Source organism: Podarcis cretensis (genome assembly GCF_951804945.1).
Source record: "Podarcis cretensis genome assembly, chromosome: 3".
Taxonomy (NCBI): Eukaryota; Metazoa; Chordata; class Lepidosauria; order Squamata; family Lacertidae; genus Podarcis; species Podarcis cretensis.
In genome coordinates this window covers 92859684-92881129 of record NC_137172.1, presented here as the reverse complement: position 1 = coordinate 92881129, position 21446 = coordinate 92859684, and the positions used below count along the sequence as shown (strand labels likewise).

The following is a 21446-nucleotide window of genomic DNA, read 5'->3' as shown; positions in this document are numbered from 1 at the left end:
CTGTTATACCTGATCTCCCTGCCAATTTGGCTTGTGCCTCCAAAGCCTTTGGGACACCCATACCTACAGCATTTCTCCTTAGCTGATCCATGCAGGTCTACTAAGGAAGGGGAAATAAAATAAAATAAAATAAAATAAAATAAAATAAAATAAAATAAAATAAAATAAAATAAAATAATAAAATAAAATAAAATAAAATAAAATAAAATTATTTATCCCCAGCCACTCTGGGCAGCTTCCAACAAAATATTAAAAATACAATAAAACATCAGACATTAAAAACTTCCATAAACAGGGCTGCCTTCAGATGTTCTCTCCCCTTCTGCATCCACCAAATGTTCCCCTGTCACTTAGGACAAGGGGAAATTGCAGCTAAAATTGCATCTGAACACTAGGCTCTGCCTACCTCAGAACTGTCTACTCCTTTTTTTTCTAAATTATTATTATTGCTGCCGCTGCCAAAGTCAGCAGGGATTTTTTTTGGGGGGGGGGCAGCAGAAACATTTTCTTGTGGGGCCTGACCTGGGTTAGCTACCCCTGCTGTATAGGATCCACGTTCTTTAATTACTTTGTGAATTTGGCACTTTCTCGTGCACAGAAATGTGGGGAGCTGCTTCGGATCCAACTACTTCAACCAGCTCCATCTTGCTAACTGTCTGCGACTCTTTCGAGTTTCATGTGGGTCTTTTGTAGCAGAGGTAGATTTAGGGCAGAACGACTGGATCCACCATACTGGGTCCAAGCAGGGTGTCACAACTATGGTGAGCAGAATGGAAGGTGAGGGGGGGGCATCAAATTTTGGCCTTGCACAGGGTGCTGCTTAAATGTGAAAGTCCATCCCTCTTCTCAGTCCTCTTCAGGGATGCCAGGAATCCATCCTGGGGTCTGGTACATGCCAGACATCTGCTCTGCCTGGTTACAAGGCCCTGCGTTGGTTAGGCAGACTTTTTCTCCTATTGGGCATTCCCCTTTTGTGTTAGCGGCAGTTCCATTGTGAATGAATGTGCCCTCCATTCTGAGGCCCTTTGAATGTATTCAGTGCAGGGATTATGCTTAAGCACTGATTGTGTCCCAGGTCAAAAGAAGGTTCTGCCGAGTCAGCAAAGTGACTGGTCAACAAAAGCATGTGTAGAATTCCTTTTAATACTGCAGCCATATAGCTGAGCTGGGCAGGGAGGAGGAAGGAGGCAGTATTCATAAGTAGGAATGCCGTGTCACCTAGGGTTGCCATATTTCAAAAAGTAAAGAATCAGGAAAGTTGTCGAGCTTTTTGACTTGTCCTGGTAATGTCTGGGAAAATCTGGACATATGGCAGCCCTACTGTAGCCCTGTGTTATGTGTTGCTGAAGGATGTGCTAATTGGAGGAAGAAACCCCTGAATGCTAAAGTTCCCTCCCAACACATTATCAGGTAACTGATCACTATAGGTGAAATGAAGGTTTGGGAGCAATTGGCTTCCATGCCTTATTCCGGGGCTGAAATGATGGCGGTACCGTATTTTTCGCTCTATGGGACGCACTTTTCCCCCTCCAAAAATCAAGGGGAAATGTGTGTGCATCCTATGGAGTGAATGCAGGCTCCTTGGCTTCAGCGATAGCAACGCAAAGCCTCCAAAGTGCAGAAGGAGCACTCCCTCCACGCTCCGGAGGCTTCAGGTTCCTTTTGCTGAAGCCGCGAGAGCAAGACTCTCCTGGCTTCAGCGAAAGGAACCTGAAGCCTCCGGAGCGCAGTGGGAACTCGCTCTGCACTCTGAAGGCTTCAGGGATAGCTGCCTGAAGCCTCCAGAGCACAGTGGGAGGTCCCACTGCGCTCCGGAGGCTTCAGGTTCCTTTTGCTGAAGCCAGGAGAGCAAGAATCTCCTGGCTTCAGCCGAGAGGTAGAACTGTGCAGCGCCCCTTCAGCGAAACGGGAGGAGAAATGGAAGGGGCCCCATTTCTCCTGCCGCTTCGCTGAAGGGGTGCTGAGCAGAGAGGGGGAGAATTTTTTTTTTCTTGTTCTCCCCCTCTAAAACAAGGTGCGCCCTATGCTCGGGTGCATCCTATAGAGCGAAAAATACAGTAAATGTTGTGGGGAGCGCAATGAAATCCACATTCCCCTATCTTCTTATTTCTCCCCAACTTTAGTCAAATCACACCCAACCTGCAACTTCCCAAAATATAACCTGCTGTAACAAAAGGTGAGGAGTGTGAGCCTCCTTTGTCTACCCCTCCACCCCCCAAAACCTTTGCCTTGAGCTATCTAGATGCTTGTGAGCATCGCTCAGGGATTCCACTAGTGTTGATAGTGCTGGTTGGGCTTCTGATACAGTAGGGATGGAGGAAGCACTGTCACTTTCGGGTTCTTTCAGGTTCGAGATCTGGTGGTGGTGCCCTGCCTCTTCCCCCCTTCCATTTAAGAGAGCACATGTGTGCTGGTCCGGGGGGGGGGGGAGGTTACCGTGGGGCGAGGTCCAGGACCTGAGTTGAGGGTCGGCAGACAGTCCTCCTCGGGCGAAGCGGGGTCCACAGAGGGAAGCCGGGCAAGGACAGGAACTCTGGGGGAAACAGGACTGGATGCTGGCCGAAACAGCTCATCAACGACGTTGCTCCCGCAACCTGGGACCGGGCTGACTGGTCTTTATCTTCTCTGAGCCCAGGGGCGGTCCCGGCCCCCAGGAGACCCGCCAGGAGACCCGCCAGGAGACCCGCCAGGATCCAGCACAGGTGCAGGCGCTTCAGAATCAAGGCCCTGCCCCAGTTCAGCTGGCCCTGGAGGCGGGGACTCCTGTGCAGGCTGGGATTCCTCCAGTTCAGCCTCTGAATCGGATTCCCAGGCCATCACAACATGCTCATCTCTTCAACTTCAGGAATGAATGTCAAAACTTCATCTGGAAAATAAATTCCACCCATTCTCAAATGGCGTTCACATACACCTTAAGACAGACCATAAGATTCAGGTAGATAAAATCTGAGTATTAGAATCTGGACCCTATGGCCCAGCTTTGCCAGTAATCTACATTTTTATTCCTGCTGTTTTTAATTGTTTTTAGGGTGGGGGGGGGGCTCTGCTATTTTTTGCCTTTTTCCCATCCGCTTCCCCTTTTCATGATATCATAGCTCTTTTATTATTTCTGTTAGCTGCCTAACAGAAAACTGGTCCTAACTGCTAACCTTCCCTCAACAAGCATTTTGCACCACTGTTGTATACATCGTTATTCAAAACCAAGTCCTGTTGTGTTCTCTGGGCTTCCTGTGAGGTAAGTGGGTGTAGCATTGCCATCTCAAATGAAAAGCATCAGAAATGGCCCTGATTAGGGGATACGAACTGCTATTTCTGGTTGAAACCCCAATTGATCACAAACACTAGTCAAGGAAAACTGAGCCTTGCTCCCCACCCTCTCAGTTCCCACGCCCTTTGACAACTGTTCATATCATGGCTAAATATGGACTCAGATATTATTTAACTGACAGGTAATAATCCTACGTAGGTTGCTTCTTTGTTCCACATAGAACATATTCATGACTAATTTGAACACTGCTGATCGTAGTTCCTGTAAGGCAACAAAGCAGCCATAGTTTTCATAAGGTTGTGGGATTCCCACCCGCCACCCGCCCCAAGAATTGAGAGGCTTGAAGGAAAACCAGGACAGGAAAAAAAGCTTTAGTGGTGATACACTGACCCTTCACAAAAGGATCAAGGCTTATACCTGCAACGGAAATGGGGTGAATATCTCAGCATATTAAGCAGAGAAATGAACAACCTTTTTGCCCAGACAGATGGCCTCTTCACTTCTCCGTTTGCAGGAGCCAGCGAACAATCAATGAAGTCTTCATTGCTTCAGCCAAACCAGGAAACTGTAGCTAATGGCTTCAGAAACAGCCAGGATATTAAGCCCCAGTTTATAGTGGGTTTAGAATCTTGGCTAATTCAGAAACAGCTAACCACAGTTTCCTGGTTTGTATGTGATGGGAAACTAGACTTAATGGAATACTTCCTGGTTTGTTCCCTCACCTGCACAAAGGGCCGTGTGAGGACAGAAGGCTTGTCCATATCTCAGCTTATTATAGTGAGACATGGTTGTCCAAATGTTGCTTCCTCCCAGGTAAGTGTGTATAAGGTTGCACACCCTTAGAGTCAGTGCTGTTTTTCTAGGGGTGAGGAAAAGGTGCTCGAACGCACCACGAATGCCTCCCTTGTTTTCTTAGAATGACAATGTCGCCCACCCGAGAGGTTCTGGAACTAAGTTCTGGTGAGTTCTGGCTGGGGGAAAAAAGCCCTGCTTAGAGTGTCTTTAAGTCATTTATTTGCCTCCCTCCTCATTAGACTCAAGGCAGGAGTTGTGGAGGTGGTACCTTAGGCTCCCTGGAGAGAATTCACCACCCTTCTTGTGTGTTAAAATCATGAGCATTCATGCTTTGCTTTCACAGCCATTCAGCTGAAAAAAATGACCCTTTAAAAAAAATAAATGCAAGCAATTTAACGAAGCATGGAAGGGGTGTGTTAGAGGCATGCTTCTTGCTTTTGTCCAGGAATCAAATTTAGATCCAAAGAAATACAAAGCTGGCCACCTGATGTGATTTGAAAATCTCCCCCCTCCCCAGCACAAAGACCAGGGCTGCGCATGAACAATCGTTCTCTGTATGGCAAGGGCAAGGAAAGAGATGCCTTGCAGCAGTTCAATACCCCCTTCCTATTTATAGCCTTAAATGCAACGGTTAACAGCACTGGTCACGCCAGTTTTGCTATGGGGCCTATTATGTCACCAGGATCCCTGCATGGATTTCTTTAAACGCAGTGTACACAATTGTTACATTTTGCACACAACCTGTTCAATTAAGTGCTGCCTGGCTTGTGTGTGTACGTGACCTTTTGAGAGAGGCTTGTGGAGGGCTGTTGATTGAACTCGCACACAGTTGAAATACCAGAGATCATTTCAGAATGAATGTTTATTGGCAGGGGTAGGATAGCCCAGGGTAGCTATTCACACCTCCTCGTTTAATATATCAATTTATGCTTCTTCTTCTTTTTTTTTTGCAGGGTGAAGCATGGGGAAGAGTGCAGAAGGTCCCTGATTCAATCTCTGCCATCTCCAGTTAGGGCTGTTGCAAATCCCAGACACTGCCAGTCAGTGTACACAATACTGAACTAAATGGGACCAGTGTTCTGACTAGGTACACAGCAGCTTCCTGTATTCCTACAAATCATTGCATTCAGGCTGCCTGTGTTTTTGCTGCCTTTATTTCCTGTGCCTTTGACAGCAGCGCTATCTGTTGACATTAGCAGGAGATATTGCTCACCTCTGCAGATCAAGCTGCTGTTAATGGCACATGAGTTAGCCTGGCTGTCCCCTCCCCCCATGGTCAGCTAGCAATTTGATTCTGTATACCTAAGACAATTAGCAACCTATTGATTACAACAGACTTCTGGGGTCAAACAGAAGCAAATCGGGACCTCTAATGTTCTGTGGGCTTTCTCATTTCAACCTAGCCTTTATATAACCCATTAAAAGGTGCAATAGAGGGACGCGGGTGGCGCTGTGGGTTAAACCACAGAGCCTAGGACTTGCCGATCAGAAGGTTGGCAATTCGAATCCCCGCGACGGGGTGAGCTCCCGTTGCTCGGTCCCTGCTCCTGCCAACCTAGCAGTTCGAAAGCACATCAAAGTGCAAGTAGATAAATAGGTACCACTCCAGCAGGAAGGTAAACGGCATTTCCATGTGCTGCTCTGGTTCGCCAGAAGCGGCTTAGTCATGCTGGCCACATGACCCAGAAGCTGTACCCCGGCTCCCTCGGCCAATAAAGCGAGATGAGCGCCGCAACCGCAGAGTTGGTCACGACTGGACCTAATGGTCAGGGGTCCCTTTACCTTTACCTAAAAGGTGCAATGAGAACATCTCCACCTAACTACTGTCATTTCTGCAGATCCTCTTCTTGTACAGCAGAATTGGGATTACTAGGGAGTAGCGATGGGTGGATTTGTCCATTTTGGTTCTCTATTTTCTCATTTTACTGTAAATCTAGTCCTTCACATTTCTGTAGCAATGTGATTTAAGAAAACAGCAACACTAAAGATACCCTCATGAAAATTTGCAAGCATTTTAGTGTAAATTTCTCCCAGTAAACACATTTCTATTTTTCTTGATACAAATATTTTTGCAAAACAGTTTCTGCTAATAATAAATTTTTATGCATACTCTGCCCTAGCAATGCAATTATCATTATTTTTTGCAAACATTACTTGGTTGGGGAACTGATTTGCAAAATTCAGAGAAGCGGAAAAGTCTTGGAAGGATGGCTGTCCGTGAAGACCAAAGCTCAAAAAAGAGAGAAAAAGAGTCAAGGCTAGCTTTGTGCTGCGATTCATACAGAGCAATTACGCCCCCACCACACCCCAAAGGATGTGTATTTCATTCCTCAGGGTACTCTGCAAACTTTTTTTTAAGTAACAAAAAACAGCAACACAATGGTGGGCAGGCTGGGTCATCCTCTTATATACCTGCTGGGATTGACAAGGCACCTGACCCTCACCTGAATCTCATAGCTCTCCTGTAGCTGCCTCTGATAAGTTATCATTTAACTCTTGGGGAAAATAATTAGCATCACACGTCATGTGCATGGAAGTTGCCAAACCAATTAACCAGCTAGAAGGATTACTGTTAATAGCACCAGTTTTCCTATAACTTGATATTGCTGGATAGTTTTGATGAACTGCAAAAGCATTTTTAGTTTGCTTTCTGTTGCCACCCTGGAACTTTTCTTTATTAGTGCCACTTTGTTTTGAACAATTCCTTGCAAATGAAGGAAAACAACTTTTCTGCTTGTATATGTTGATAATATAATTTTGGTTACTGAGGACAAACAAGATTATACAAAAACAAGATTGGGTGCAGGCCTGGCTGTGACCAAGGTGACCTCTGTGCTTGCTTGCTTGATCAATAGTTGTTGGGAACTTAAGGTCCCTGCTCTCTGCTCCCTGCTCTCCCTTCTTATGCTTTTTGTACTGGACCTAGAGACTCCAATAGAGTGCATTCCATGTCAAGAAGGAGGGCAAGTGGGCACTCTATCAAATGACAGGGCAGGAGTTACATGGAGCAGGGCCTTTTCACTGGTGGTGTCCATTGTATGCCTCACTCTTCCCAGACCTGCTCTCTTTCGGCCTGCATTTTGGAGCTTTATAATTTAGGAAGACTTTGGTATAACTGGTTGACAAGTTTTATCAGTTGCTGACGTATGAGCGGATTTTATTTGCTGCTATTCTGTGCTTCTGGTGCACCAGGGTTTACACCAGCATAATAGAGTTCACCAGGGTGCCAGAAGGGATACAATTTATGAGCTTTCTCCATTATCTGCACAGCTGGGGGTGTTCAGTCAACAGTGCAAAGGCTGAGCTGAAGCATTCCCTGCTGGTTACCTGCTTTCAGCAATAGGGGTCACTGTTTGGTAGTACCCAACTGGTTAGCTGTCAGATTCTAGAGCTCCCCATTGGTGGCTCTTAGGTAATTCATAGGATAGAGTCCATTCATAAAACACAGTGTTCATTCAAAAAGCAGTAACATAAATCTCCTTTGCTACATATTGGGTGTATATTTCAGCAGTTGAACGTACAGGTTTATGGCCATGCTGTAGTGTAGTGCTTATGCAACTGTGAATAAAAGTGACTTGGCTCATTGTCTCGGGGTATGGGGGGGGGGAGAGATGACAAAACTGATTTCCAATAAGTGCCCCTCCTTTATTTCCATAACAAGTCCTTGAGTCTATACTCTGAATAGTGACACCAGGGACCTAGAAGGTGCAGGTCTTGTCAATCCAACCCCTGCACAGTCTCTGTTAGAATTCCTGCTCCATGATTGCAGTCATGGGATTTTTGTCTATCACATGACGGTGTATGTTTTGACTCCACAAAGTGGGAAGTGACTGAGACAGAATGTTTGTGTTACTGTGTTCCATGAAGTGGGACTATTGTCCTTTGTTCTTTTTCTCTTTGCTGTCTGATGCTAGAGAGAGAGGGAGCCATGTTGCAGTGCTCTGTGTGTGTTTATATGTAAATAAAGTAAATTAGCTGAGTTGCTGAGGTCTGTTACACAAGCTGCAAAGACTCTGTGGATCCCTAAGTGTGCCAATGTCTGTTGGCATCAGTCGCTGTGATGTTCAGGTTGAAGAAAGCTTTTGAAGCTCCCGAACGATTGGCCAGGAGGGAGAGAACATGCCAGTCAGGCATGTGTCTCTGCCAGGGTCCTACTCGAGTGTAGGACAAGCTCCTGACAGTCTCATCAGGGCTGACCTTAAGGCGATTGGGGCAATTTGGCAAAATTGGGCCCTGTGTGCTGCTCCTAAGGGGGCCCCCTCACCAGGGCAATCTAGATGGATTTTATTTATATCTAAAAGATTTTGCAAACTTTGGCTGTGAACTGGGGCCCTACAAAAAAAAAAAAATCAAGTTGCGCCCCACTGCTTCAAATTGGGCCCCACTGGCTAGCCCTGAGTCTAATAGTTGCTGGGCTTGAGTTACCCCGCCCTTGCATGAATTCTTGGGTTTGCAATTTTGGGAGAGGGGAGACTGCGGCACTGGGGAGCAGGCAGGCTGGCGAGGCCCCCTAGATTTAGAGGCCCGAGTTGCCCTGCCCTCACATGAAGTCTTGGGTTTGCAATTTTGGGAGACAGCCCGCTGGGGAGCGGGTGGGCTGTCGAGGCCCTCTAGATTTAGAGGCCCTAGGCTTCAGCTTACTTAGCCTATACATAGATCTGGCACTGCTTCTCATGCCATCAGGTTGTGGCAGGGCAGAGAAGAGTCACAGCTACTGAAATGATATTTTCCAATTTTCCTGCCACCCCACCCTGCAGAGGCCCTGCCCTCTTGTTTTGCATCTGGTCAACCTGCTACAATCCTAAAACAGCTCCTGGCTGGACATGAACAAATGATGCCACAGGGTGATCTATCCAGCACTCTGCCAGCCAAGGAGTGGGGGGGGGGTGTGTGTGTGTGTACATTAAAACTGCTTGTGCTGCTTTCAGAGCAACATATTGCACAACAAGCGGGGCAGAAATGGTCAAAGTGGTTCTCGAGCGAACTACTTTTCAGGGGCCGGGTGGAAAAGTAGAGAAAGAAGATTATTGTGCGTGCTAATTAACTCTGGAAGGCTGCCAAGCTGGGCCTCCAACTACTTCCAAGTTTCTTATCATGAAGTTTGTTTGGTAAATAGTTTGGCTCAATCTGTTTGGAAGGATTTGGCATCTCCACACTAGCATTCTTTTTATCCCCATTCGTTTTCCCACTCGCCAGATCACTAGTTAATTGATTAGCGTGCCTCTTCCTCTGCTAGTTCCCATTCTGAGTTCTCTTTGCTTTGCTTTGCTTTCCTTATGTAGGTCGACCTGTTTAAGTCTTCCTTACCGTGGTTATGCTCTTCATGTTATTACTTTAGTCAAAAATAATCACAATGCTGTAGGTTTTTAACAATATTGTCAGCTGCCTTGCAGACTCAGTGAATTGCAAGATGGGGAATGAATGTTTAATGAATAAATAACAATAGATTTCCTCCCCTATCTGTTAAGAATGGTTAAATGATCAGTGAGAAGTGGCTGCGTTATTACAGATGGTGCTTATGGCAAATTCTGCATCCATCAGGGATGGAAGCCTGCAATAAAATAAACAAAATCCCATTGATTTTCATATAATCATTTGCTTTTGTATAAATTGATTCAAGCCTACGAGAGGCAAAGAGCTGTGGAGGGCACTGAACCTTTTCCTGCTTGGGCAGAGGAAACCCAAATCAATTACTCTCTGGTTTGTGAGACTTTCCTAGGTCAGGGATAAGAAACCTGGGGTCCTCAAGATGTAGTTGAACTCAAACTCCCATCAGCACCAGTCAGAATTGCTGGATGCTTTTATTGTTTTGTTTAGTCGTTTAGTCATGTCCAACTCTTCGTGACCCCATGGACCAGAGCACACCAGGCACGTCTTCCACTGCCTCCCGTAGTTTAGTCAAACTCATGCTGGTAGCTTTGAGAACACTATCCAACCATCTCGTCCTCTGTAGTCCCCTTCTCCTTGTGCCCTCCATCTTTCCCAACATCAGGGTCTTTTCCAGGGAGTCTTCTCTTCTCATGAGGTGGCCAAAGTATTGGAGCCTCAGCTTCATGATCTGTCCTTCCAGTGAGCACTCAGGGCTGATTTCCTTAAGAATGGATAGGTTTGATCTTCTTGCAATCCATGGGACTCTCAAGAGTCTCCTCCAGCACCATAATTCAAAAGCATCAATTCTTCGGCGATCAGCCTTCTTTATGGTCCGGCTCTCACTTCCATACATCACTACTTCCATACATCAAGGGGTGTGTAGTTCTGTACCCTGGCCCCAAGTCTATGTTTGCATGGCACAAACGATTGCAGAATTGTGCCCTGCCCTTGTGGCTTCCTTATCCTCTTTTCTGAGCTCTCTCCCCACTCCCGGCCATACAAGAGAAATCCTTGGGCATGTCTGCACATATGAAATGGTTTTATCTGTTTTGTGAAATATGCAATTGTTTTAGGTGTGCTTTTATTGCCTTGTGAAATTGCTTTGAGAGTTTTCATGGGAAGCAAGTCACAAATTAAATAACAATAGTAAATGGTGTCGTTTCTTTTCCCATGGGACCAAAGGAACCTGCTATCAGTCCAGAGCTTTCAGTGACAACCTGTGGATGTCCCAGGTATTTTTGAACACTTTCAAGCCTCATTTATTTCTGTGGGACTGTTTGAGGGCATGATCCAAGTGACTGGCTTTGAAATGATTTTGACTTGAAAGTGCTTAAAAATTGACTCATATGTTTTAACTTATATTTCACAACATGGTTCAAATATTTAAAATGTTTTAACATGTGTCAAAAGAAGTATTACAAAATTGTCAGAGTATCTAAAGGACTGTTAAAGATTATATATTTTTTAAACTTTGCTGCCATCCTAGTCCCACCTGGGTATTAAGTCCCATTAAACTTAGTGCAGCTTACTTCTCACTGAATAGACAAGATTAGAATTGCACTGCAATGCTGCAAGCCTATATGCACTTATGGAGAAATAAATTCATATGAATTCACTAGGACTTCATTCTCAGTATACGTGCATAGGATTGCACTGTAAACTAAAGTATTCTTCCAAGTAGTTCAGTAATGTTTGAAGCTACCAGTGCTTGCTGCTCCCATGTTATTCACTCTGGGTTTATGTCCTGCATGATAAACCCAGAATAATATCATTGGGTGTCTTATAACTTAAAGGTTTGAGCCAACTAAAGTGGCCATCCCCGTTTCAACTGGTGCATCTTAAAAAGAGTGCATAGCTACTGTTCTGATCCACATAATGCTCTCTTAACATGCTATTAGCAAAGGAAAACAATACTGCAGACTCCCACTACCCCTGGCAACTTACCTTGTAACAACATAATGGGCAATCGCTGATAAGCAGAAAACAGCACGGCAGATTTAAGTGCAGGGTTACATTCCCATAATACTGGAACACTCTGAGAACAATGGGCTATAAATAGTCACACACACGTTGTACCAACTCGGGCACATTCAAGTCTTTGCTGCGGTGGTACCAAAATTAACACTTGCTTGTTCAAAATTTAAACAAGGTACAGGATGAAATATTGTGGGGCTAACTTTGGCTAGTGCATGAAAGCACACTTCACTTGGCATAAAAGTGAACTTAGCCTCATCCGTGCAAAGAAGGCTATTATACAGCACCTGGATAGCTAGTCTATGACTTCTCTGTACATCTAACTCAGGGTTTGTATGTTGGTCTGTAGCTTTTTTTTGGACTACAACTTCCATCATCCCTAGCTAGCAGGACCAAGATGATGGGAATTGTAGTCCAAAAACAGCTGGAGACCCAAGTTTGGGAAACACTGATCTAAATAAAGATGTCGTTTTCATCCAAAGGGATGTATGAAACTGGGTGGGTGGGTGGGATTGCATTCCTTTTTATTGATATAAATTGAGGCCGCTGGTTCCACTATCCTAAAATCACATACTAGAATAGCTGCATTTGGTTCGTTTTGCCTGTTTTGTACTCATTTTCTCTCCACAGTGATGGCCGAATGTTACAGAAGCAAATCTCCTAGAGGGGACTGCATCCTGAGAAATGATGTCTAGGACTGCAGCTCCAGGATTGTACAGTGAATCTTGGGAAGATGTCCTGCTGAACACAGTGGGACCTGCTTCTGAGTAAACATCCTGATGGAGGACGCTGAATGCTACATTTGATATACAGTTGTTACTAGCTGGTGTTGCAGGAAGCAATAGATACAAAATGTCCTTTCTCCTGCTTTGCAACTGTTAGGCTTTGCACAAAGGAGTAGTGGGAGATAACTCGCCTCTTGAAAAAGTTACATTCGATGCAAGCTACCTCTCATACTGGAAGTCTGAGAACTGTTCAGATACAGTAGGGAAGGTGAGAAGGGTTCTGGCAGGAACTGTAGCCACTTGTAGTCTCACAGGTCCCACACAAAAAGTACAGTAGAAATATTGACTAAACGTGAATTGCAAGGAACTTTTGGTCTTGTCAATCCTATGCTCCCAAGGATTGAGAGGAAAATGTTCTTGAATGGCAAGGCATTGCTGAAAGGGAGAAGAGAGTGCTTTAGGCAGATAGATGGACACCCTTCCATTAGTTAGAACACAGGAAGTTCTCTTATGCTGGGGAAAAACCATTGGTCTACCCAGTTCAGCCTTTTCCGCACTGACTGACAGCAGCTCTCCCAGTTTTCTGACAGCGGTTTCTCTGGAAATGTTAAGGGTTGAACACAGGTCTTTCTGCATGCAAAACAGGTGCGCTAGGATAGTTGCAAAACTGCCACGTACATGTGGGTTAGGAAGCCTTTGCTCTTGCTGCTGCTGTAAATAATAATAAAAATCAGAGCATGACTATGCCATGGAGACTGGCAAAAAAATATAAGTCTGAATCTATTTTGCAAATGTTGACTGCAGAGCGGATATATTTGTATTACTGATTTTTATAATTAATAGACTGAGTTAAAGGTACCCATGACTATTATATTAAAATATACATGTGTCTGTTGTAGAAATCCTGATTGTGCTGTTTGGGTCTTTTTAAATACAGTGGTACCTCGGGTTAAGTACTTAATTTGTTCCGGAGGTCCGTTCTTAACCTGAAACTGTTCTTAACCTGAAGCACCACTTTAGCTAATGGGGCCTCCTGCTGCCGCCATGCCGCCGGAGCACGATCTCTGTTCTTATCCTGATGCAAAGTTCTTAACCTGAAACACTATTTCTGGGTTAACGGAGTCTGTAACCTGAAGCATATGTAACCTGAAGCGTATGTAACCCGAGGTACCACTGTACAGGGGTTGCTGTTTTTTTAGAGCACTGCAGGTACAAAATCAGTTTGGCCAGTGACCACAGCAGGGCTTGGGTGGGGCATGAATATTTTTAATGAATGTCTGAAATGTGATGACCTTTAGTTCTGCTCCCAGACTAGTCAAATTTTGTGACGGTCCAAAAGGTAGAGAGAAAGAGAGAAAAAGAGAGAGAGAGAGAAGAGAGCAATTAATGCTGACTCTCATCTTCGGCTCCATTCCTATAGCTTCTTACCTGAGACTAAACCTGATCGTAATTGCTTCTGAGAAGACATGACAATTAGGATTGTGATATCAAGATGATTGTTAGAATTAACTGGTGTATATATCCAAAGACATTGCAAAATTCATCTAGGATTGTCAGCCAAAACATGCAGAATATGAATATTTACCCATTTTTTGAATATACACTGAGTCCAACTCTTTGAAATGCCACCATGTGTGGACAGCCTCAAATCAACAGCTGATGTCTTGAGCAACATCTGCATGTGTTTCATGGGCTGCATTCAATTGCATTCCAGAAAATTTTGAGGCAGAGGCCCCATCCCACTTTTGACAAATAACTATGAGTTTTATTAATTTATTGCTTCTTGTTGACTGGTCAAATTTTAAAGCTCCCTCTCTATATTATGTCACTGGCTTTATATAACAAACAAGCTCAGCATTCCTCGCATGCCTTTCAGGAGAGAAGAAAGGCGTTCTTCTAACAATTTTCCACAAAGGGCAGGTGATGGCTTAGATTATGCCCATTCCTCTCCCACAGCTTTCAGATAGCAAGCTGAGAATTGGGCTGCCTCGTTTTATCTATAAGGAGATCAGTTCAGTCTCTAGGGATTTGTGACTGAGTTTTGTGTTTGTTTGTTTTTGTTTTTCAGTACTTGGAGGAACACAAAAACAATCCTACTGGGAAATTTTTTTGCTTCTTTCCTTTTATTATTCCTTACATTTTTCAATGCATGCATTGTTAGAAATATAAAGAAGATACAGAACTTTATCTTGGTTAATTGAAACTAATAAAAATTTTACTGGTACTGCAATTCAAAGCACACCCGATGGAACTCAGGGAGATTTATAGTGCAATCCTGTACATGTACACTCAGAAGTAAGCTCCACTGAATTGATCATAACTTACCCCCAGAAAATTGTGTATAGAATTTCAGCCTTACTTTTGGATAAATAACTTTAGGAAATGTCACACTTTAGGGACATGTCAAGGGTAGGAAATGGGTGCATCAAGGGCAAAGGGAGGAATAAACAAAGCTGCAGTATGTCCTTCCTTTTGAGAATGTGGGCCGACCTAAACTACCTAAAATGTGGATGTACGGTAATTAAATTCACCTAACAGGAGTCAATATAAGCACAAAAAATGAAGGTTAACGCTGTCTGATTCACTCATGCTTCCTGCCACCCAGAAGCAATTAGGGTGCAGCTTAATTTACAGAGGAGATGCGCCCAAGTCCCCTCTGGGAATGGTGGAGCAGAATGCAAGGAGCCTCACTCTCTATCTACTTATCCTTCAGGGTCCTTTTTCTTATTCCTTTTGGGCAACTTCTCCCTTAACTTCCATATGCAGTCCTCAGCCATCCCCCAGATGAACTGACAGCGTTCATTTCCCTCATATTTGCTAGACGGCAAAGCTGTTTACTTTCCTTAGCAGTGGAATGTTCCATGCCATGTTCCATGCCATCATTTTAGCTGTTCGTTGGCAGAGACTCGTTACATGCAATACGATATAGACATAGACACTTCTGCAATGAGTCAGTGCGTTGCAGCTAACCTGGTGCAATCGCACTGCACAAGGCCTTGCATGAGTCATATGACAATGTGATAGCAGAGCATGGAGGCATGCCTGCACTAATCCTAATCCCAGCCACATTATTATTAGGACCTAGAAGCCCCCTGTGCAACACTTTGACAACAGACATGAGTTTCAAGGTCTGTAGCTCAGACTATGAGGTGTTGATGAGCTTCTGCCAACAATTACTTTGAAGGACCTCATTAAGACAGGTCTGTGAGTACTTCCAGATATGGGAAGCTCTGGCTATCATATCACCAACACAGGATGCTGACTAAGAAATACCTTGAAAAAGAGGAGCATGCGAATTAGATATGCAACAAATCAGATTTTGAGAGGGACGGTATGTGTTCTTTAGATATGTATGGTGTAAGCACGTAACACACAGTGATCCTGCTTAAATTCCTTCGAAGAGGGTGTGTGCTGTAGCTGCTTATGCCTTGGACTTGGACTGGAGAAGGTAAAAGGTAAAGGTAAAGGTACCCCTGACCGTTAGGTCCAGTCACGGATGACTCTGGGGTTGCGGCGCTTATCTCGCTTTATTGGCCGAGGGAGCCGACGTTTGTCCGCAGACAGTTTTCTGGGTCATGTGGCCAGCATGACTAAGCCACTTCTGGAGAAACCAGAGCGGCACACGGAAACACCGTTTACCTTCCTGCCAAAGCTGTACCTATTTATCTACTTGCACTTTTGGTGTGCTTTCAAACTGCTAGGTCGGCAGGAGCAGGGACCGAACAACGGGAGCTCACCCTGGCATGGGAATTCGAACTGCCGACCTTCTGATCGGCAAGCCCTAGGCTCTGTGGTTTAAACCACAGCACCACCCACATCCCATTGGACTGGAGAAACTCAAGTTCAAATCCCTGTTCAGTTGCAAAGCTTATTTGGTGATGTTGGTCTGGTCATGGAATGAAGATTATATCTATGGCAAGAGAGTTGAAAAAGATTTTTTATTTGAGGGTTTTTTTATTTTAAGTATTGTTAACGTGAAGAGTGTGAAAGTTGGGGGTGGAGTTGGAAGTTTTGGGCAAGACAGCTTGTGTTCTCTAATTATGCATATTTGCTAGGGAGGTGGGGATGGTGTTGCATTTCTAGATACATGTAGGGACTCAGACTTGTGTAGGAGCAACACCATCTTTCCTAGAAACCTGTCGCTTTAATTCTGGTGAGCACAGAGGTACTTTTACTATATTTCTTCTGGCTAGTGGGGTTTTATTTTTTACTGCCAAGCCTGGACATAACTCGTGGCCCCTTGGTCTCAGCCTAACCCACCCCGATGAAGTGGCACTCCAGATGTGGCCCTGCTGGCTGCTGCTGACAACTGGAGCACCTTAGGCTCCTCATCTATGAGAAAGGAAAAAGCAAGTCTCATAGTAGGGCAGGGCTGCTCTCCTTTGTGCAACTTAATTCCAAGTACGGTGGGCAGAGAAGGATGCTGTGCCTTGCAGAATGCCTTTGATTCCCTGACTTTGATTTGCAAAATGAATGTGGAGGGGGCTGGCTGGGATGCCATGTGAGTGGAATCCAGTGGCAAAATTTTTATTTCATAGGAGAACAGTTAGGGCCAGAGGCGCCAGCCTACGACGGCAATTGGGGGGGGGGGCAGGCAACATTGCTATCATGAGACATTACAGGTGTCAGCAACACACCTCCCTCCCTAAGCCGGGCAGAAGCATCCTAGACTTGGGGAAGGAGGTGCCAGACTTTAACACTCTAATGTACTGGGAATATTTAGGGAACTAGCCTAGTCCCCTTAGTCCACATGCCACTGGTGGAATCTTTCTCCTCAAAAGAGGAATCACAGAGGTGGAAGCAGGGCCGGATTTAGGTTTGATGAGGCCCTAAGCTACTGAAGGTAATGGGGCCCTTTATATGTCCAGCTGTAATTTGTTAACAACAAATTGTCACTGTTTTTTGTGTTGAATATATGCTATATGGTAATTTACGGATCTAATAGGTATCTAAAGCCATTTGCACATAACAAATAGGAGCCTACACAACACAAAGCACTGTTGCTGCATGTAGGTTTTATTTTATTTGTTTATCTTATATTTTGGAAATGTACATCAAGTTCCCCCCTTTAAATTATTTGCCGCCCCTCCCAAGAGAGTGGGGCCCTAAGCTATAGCTTATTTAGCTTATAGGTAAACCCGGCACTGGGTGCAAGGGACCACGAGGGTCATCTAGTCCAGCCTCCTGCAATGCAGGAATCTTCTGCCCAACATGGAGCTCAAAACCCACGACCCTGACATTAAGAGTCCCCTGCTCTATCGATTGAGCTACCCCTGGCCAGGAAACTTTGGGAGAAGCGGGGGGTGGGAATCATTCCCTCTTCTTTTCGCCACCCTTCCTCCCCGTCTCCTGGAATTTCTCTCCGCAGCCGACGGAGGCGAGGGGCTTGTTCTTTCTCCCTTCTCCCTTGCTTGGGTGTCGCACGCAGCACCTCGGGGTCAGATCCCCGAGTCCCAGCGAGGGAGAAGGGGAGGGACCAGCGGCTGGTGATGTCAGCTTGGGAAGAGCGAGGGAGGGAGAGGAGGGAGAGGGAGAGCGCGACGGAGGAAGGGAAGGAGGGAGGGAGCCAGAGCGCAGAGCCAGCGAGTGTTCCGGGTCAGGCGCAGGAATGAAGAAAGGTGCTGCTGCTGCTGCCTCTGCAGCCTGAGCGACGAGCGAGCCGGGCTCCTTGGGAGAACTGGGAGACACTGATTGGACAGCGGAGGCCCAATAAGAGACAAAAGCAGCAGGAAGGTTTTCTGTTTCTTTTCTTTTCTGCGCGTAGTAGTCTGGAGCGGCAGGAAAGAGTTTTCTCCTGTCCCAGGCGAATGTTTGCAGGAGCTGCCGCCGCCTCCTCCTCCTCCTCCTCCTCCGGGACTTGCTGAGGAGAGAGGAGAAGGCGAGGGCGGCCTCGAAGGCGGCGGCTGGCAGACCAGCGAAGGCGACGTGCCTGGGGAGCCGGCGTCGGCGGCGAGGGTTGCTAAGGGCCCGGTTTGGAGCCGCCCCCCTCCGCGCTGCTCTCCTCTCTCTCCCCGCGCTCGCTCGCTCGCTCAGGGCGAAAGAAGCCTCGCGCGCGCGCGCGCCTGGCGCTGGAACTGGAAGCCGAGCCGGGCAGGGGGCCGCGGGGAGGCTGAGGCGCTGCCCCGAGTGGCCGCGCGAGCCTCGCGCAGCTTGCCGAGGCTTGGGCTGCGGGAGGCAGGCAGAGGGTTGCCGCCGCCGCCGCCGCCTTTGCTGCTATGTTTCATTGCATCCCGCTGTGGCGGTGCAACCGTCATGTGGAGATTATCGACAAGCGCCACTGCTCGCTGGCCGCCGTGCCCGAGGAAATCTACCGCTACAGCCGCAGCCTCGAAGAGCTCCTGCTCGACGCCAACCAACTCCGAGAGCTGCCGAAGGTGAGCGAAATAGGGGGGCGAAGAGACGGCGGGGCCGCCCTTCTGGGGTGCGCGCGTGTGTATGGGAGGGAGGGAGGGAGGGGAGAGATTCATTTTCGCAGGTGGGTCAGGAATGGAGCGCCGCTCTCGTCTCTCCCCACCCCTCCCCGATCCTAAAGGTGAAAGAGTCCGCGAGAGGTTCCTTCACCTCGGCTGGGACTGGGAGCAACCATTAGCAGCGAAGCGGGGGGGGGGGGAGGTGGCCCATTGAAATCAGGGCCGTTTCTCAAACTTCTGAACTTCGCGGCGGGGCGTGGGGGGGGGGGAGTTCCGCCCTTAGTGTTCTTCTCGAGCCACCTATCAGCGCGGGTGACTGGTTTACTCGGAAGTTGTGTGTCGTGACCCCCGTTCTCACGACGGCATCAATACATTCCGACGGTGGTCTCTTTGGCGCATGGGCTTCTGTCAGAGCGCGCTAGCAAAAGCCCCCGCCCCCCCCCACCGCTCGCTAGTTTGGGATGGACAAGAGGAGAAAGTGTGGGCGAGGAGCTAGCTAGGTAGGGAAGGGGACCTGAAAAACAGCTGTCTCTGCCTGGGCGCCAGCCTTCCTTGCCAACACAGCCCTAAGTCTCAAGTCTTGCAAGACCTGCTTTTCCATTTGTGTGATGGCCTGTTTGCCTTGTTTAAAAAAAACAACAAAACAAAAAAAACTGTCCTGCTTCACAGCCAGATACGAATGAGATTTTAGAATAGCATCTTGTCAGGAAAGAATAAATGAGGAACAAACAAACTTGGGACCCAAGATATAGTGAAAGTGGTACTGGGCTCTTGTTAGGTAGCCCCTGTCTTCCTGATGTAAATAAATTCTGGATTTTTTTTCCACTGGGTAGTGCTGGAACTAACCTTCCATTTTCAGGTATTACTGTGGAGATGGGAATTGTGGTATTGTGTTCAATTAATGTGGTCATGAGGGTGGCCACTTATAGTTGTTGAACTGGCCCATGCTCAGGTTCACCATGGAAAATAGAACATTTGGATTTACACTGAGATGAAGAAGACCATGTGAACTATCCCCTTTACACAGGAACTATTGCAAACATTGTTTTATAAATTCCTAGTCTCCTGCTGTGTTAGTTTTTTTTGTTTTTTGGAGGGGGGTTGTGTTAGCCTTTTGTTAGCCTGTCCAAATAAAAAGGTTCTGAGTGGGTTATTTTATATTTTAAAAACATGCACGGTACAAATAAAGCAGACCCTGTGACTAAAACTTAACCACGTCAGCTCAAATTACCTTGCATCTCTTCTGAAATACTTGGGGTAAGTCTGTAGTGAGGCCTCATTATAAGTGAGTGATATAATCCATAGATGCAGCAATGGTATTGATATGTGCTGCTTTTACCAGTGGTTCTGAAAAGGATCTTTAGATGGATTTAAAATATGGGCAGAAAGCATTTTTATGGCCTCAAGTAAGTCTCCTTATGCCACCGTTCCCCCCCCTTAATGTACCAGTAGATACTTCCCCTTTCACTGTACAAGTTTATGAATCAAGTACCACCACATCTACATTTGTGGTGGTGAACAGCCTGTGGTACCGACTGGCTGAGTTGCTGTGGTTTCTTGGGGAACTAAGCCCTTTGCAGTCCAGTTTCTGTGAGGGAAGAGAAGGTTTTTGGTATGCCTAGATTAAAGTGGAAACACAGGGTATGCCTGAGAACTGGGATACAGGGAAGCTAAGTGACAAGCTGCATAGACAGAGGCTGAAATAGAAGGACAGAACAGGTAAGGACCTGAGAGAGTAACCTGAAAGAAGCATAGGTGGATAATTCAGCTTGAGGAAAGCTGCTGCTTGCTGTTTTAGCTACCAGATTTTGGTAAAAGTTTCCATGTGATGTGATGTACAAGCATGTCTGCTGAATCAGCATGCATGACACTTGGAGAAAACATCACCCTTATTTAGCTCTGGTCATGCTTAAAAACCCTCCCCACCATTTATACGTGGCTAGTCGTGTCAAAATACTAATGAGCATTTCGATGTGCATATGAATCTGCATCCCACTGGAAACAATATGGTGAAGACAGGTGTGTATTCTGAGCCACATTTGGTTTATAGCAATGGTTCCTGATTCTATAAGACAGGGATGGGATACAGCTGGACTCTCAGGTCCCATTATCCCTGACTGTTGGCTGCACTGACTGCTGCTGCTGCAAGTTGGAGTCCAGCAATATCTAGGTAATTCCAACATCCCTGCTGTAAGAGATGTGGAAGTCTGCTTTCCCATATTGAGCTTTTTAGCTGCTTAGGAGTGCAAGCCTGGAGTGTACCCCTTGGTTCAAGTAGCTACTAGAATGGAGCAGAATCATCACTTTTGGTAGGTAGGCCATTTTTGAAGTAGAAAGACTGAGAATTGTCAGTTCTCAATTTATAGGACGAGTGTTGCTTGTTTCCTTTTGCTATTTTCACTCTTAGAACCCGTACCCTAGGGGCAAAGGACTTTAGCACCTATAAATTGTCAGAGGACCTGAAGTATTCTGTGTGATGATTCATTCCATCTAGGATATAAGGAACTGTCTTGAATTAAATCAGGTTAGCTGAATTCCGTGGGAATGATAGATACAGTATACTGCTTCACTGCTTGTGCATTGATTTGGAATCAAACATTCTGTAATAAGAAGACCAATCAACTCTCTCTAGTACTGGCTTTTCAAAATCTTAGAAAATGGTATTCCCCCCAGGGGGTACTTAAGGGTACACAGTACCAGCACCTCTTTTTTGATTGTTAAAAATGTAGCACTTACTGTAACAACTTCATGGTGCGTACCAGCACCTATTTTTCTAGAAAAATAGGTATTTCCTAGTCCTGCTCTCTGATATTATTTTACTGGAGATCACATTGCTCTTTCACTGAGCTATGCCTCTGCCATATACAGTTTGTGCTTCCCCTCTGGAAAGGGAACTTCATTAGA

The 21446-nt window shown here is 45.9% G+C and overlaps 1 protein-coding gene across 1 annotated transcript in view; it reads left to right on the top strand.

The window, feature by feature from the left end:
* Positions 1-17683: 17683 nt before the first annotated feature.
* Positions 17684-21446, top strand: part of LRRC1 (leucine rich repeat containing 1) — a 59326-nt gene continuing 55563 nt past the window's right edge. Inside the window, exon 1 of the mRNA XM_079970493.1 lies at positions 17684-18506. Coding sequence (XP_079826619.1) covers positions 18348-18506 — 159 coding nt within the window. The 5' untranslated portion in view covers positions 17684-18347. The remainder of the gene's footprint in view (positions 18507-21446) is intronic.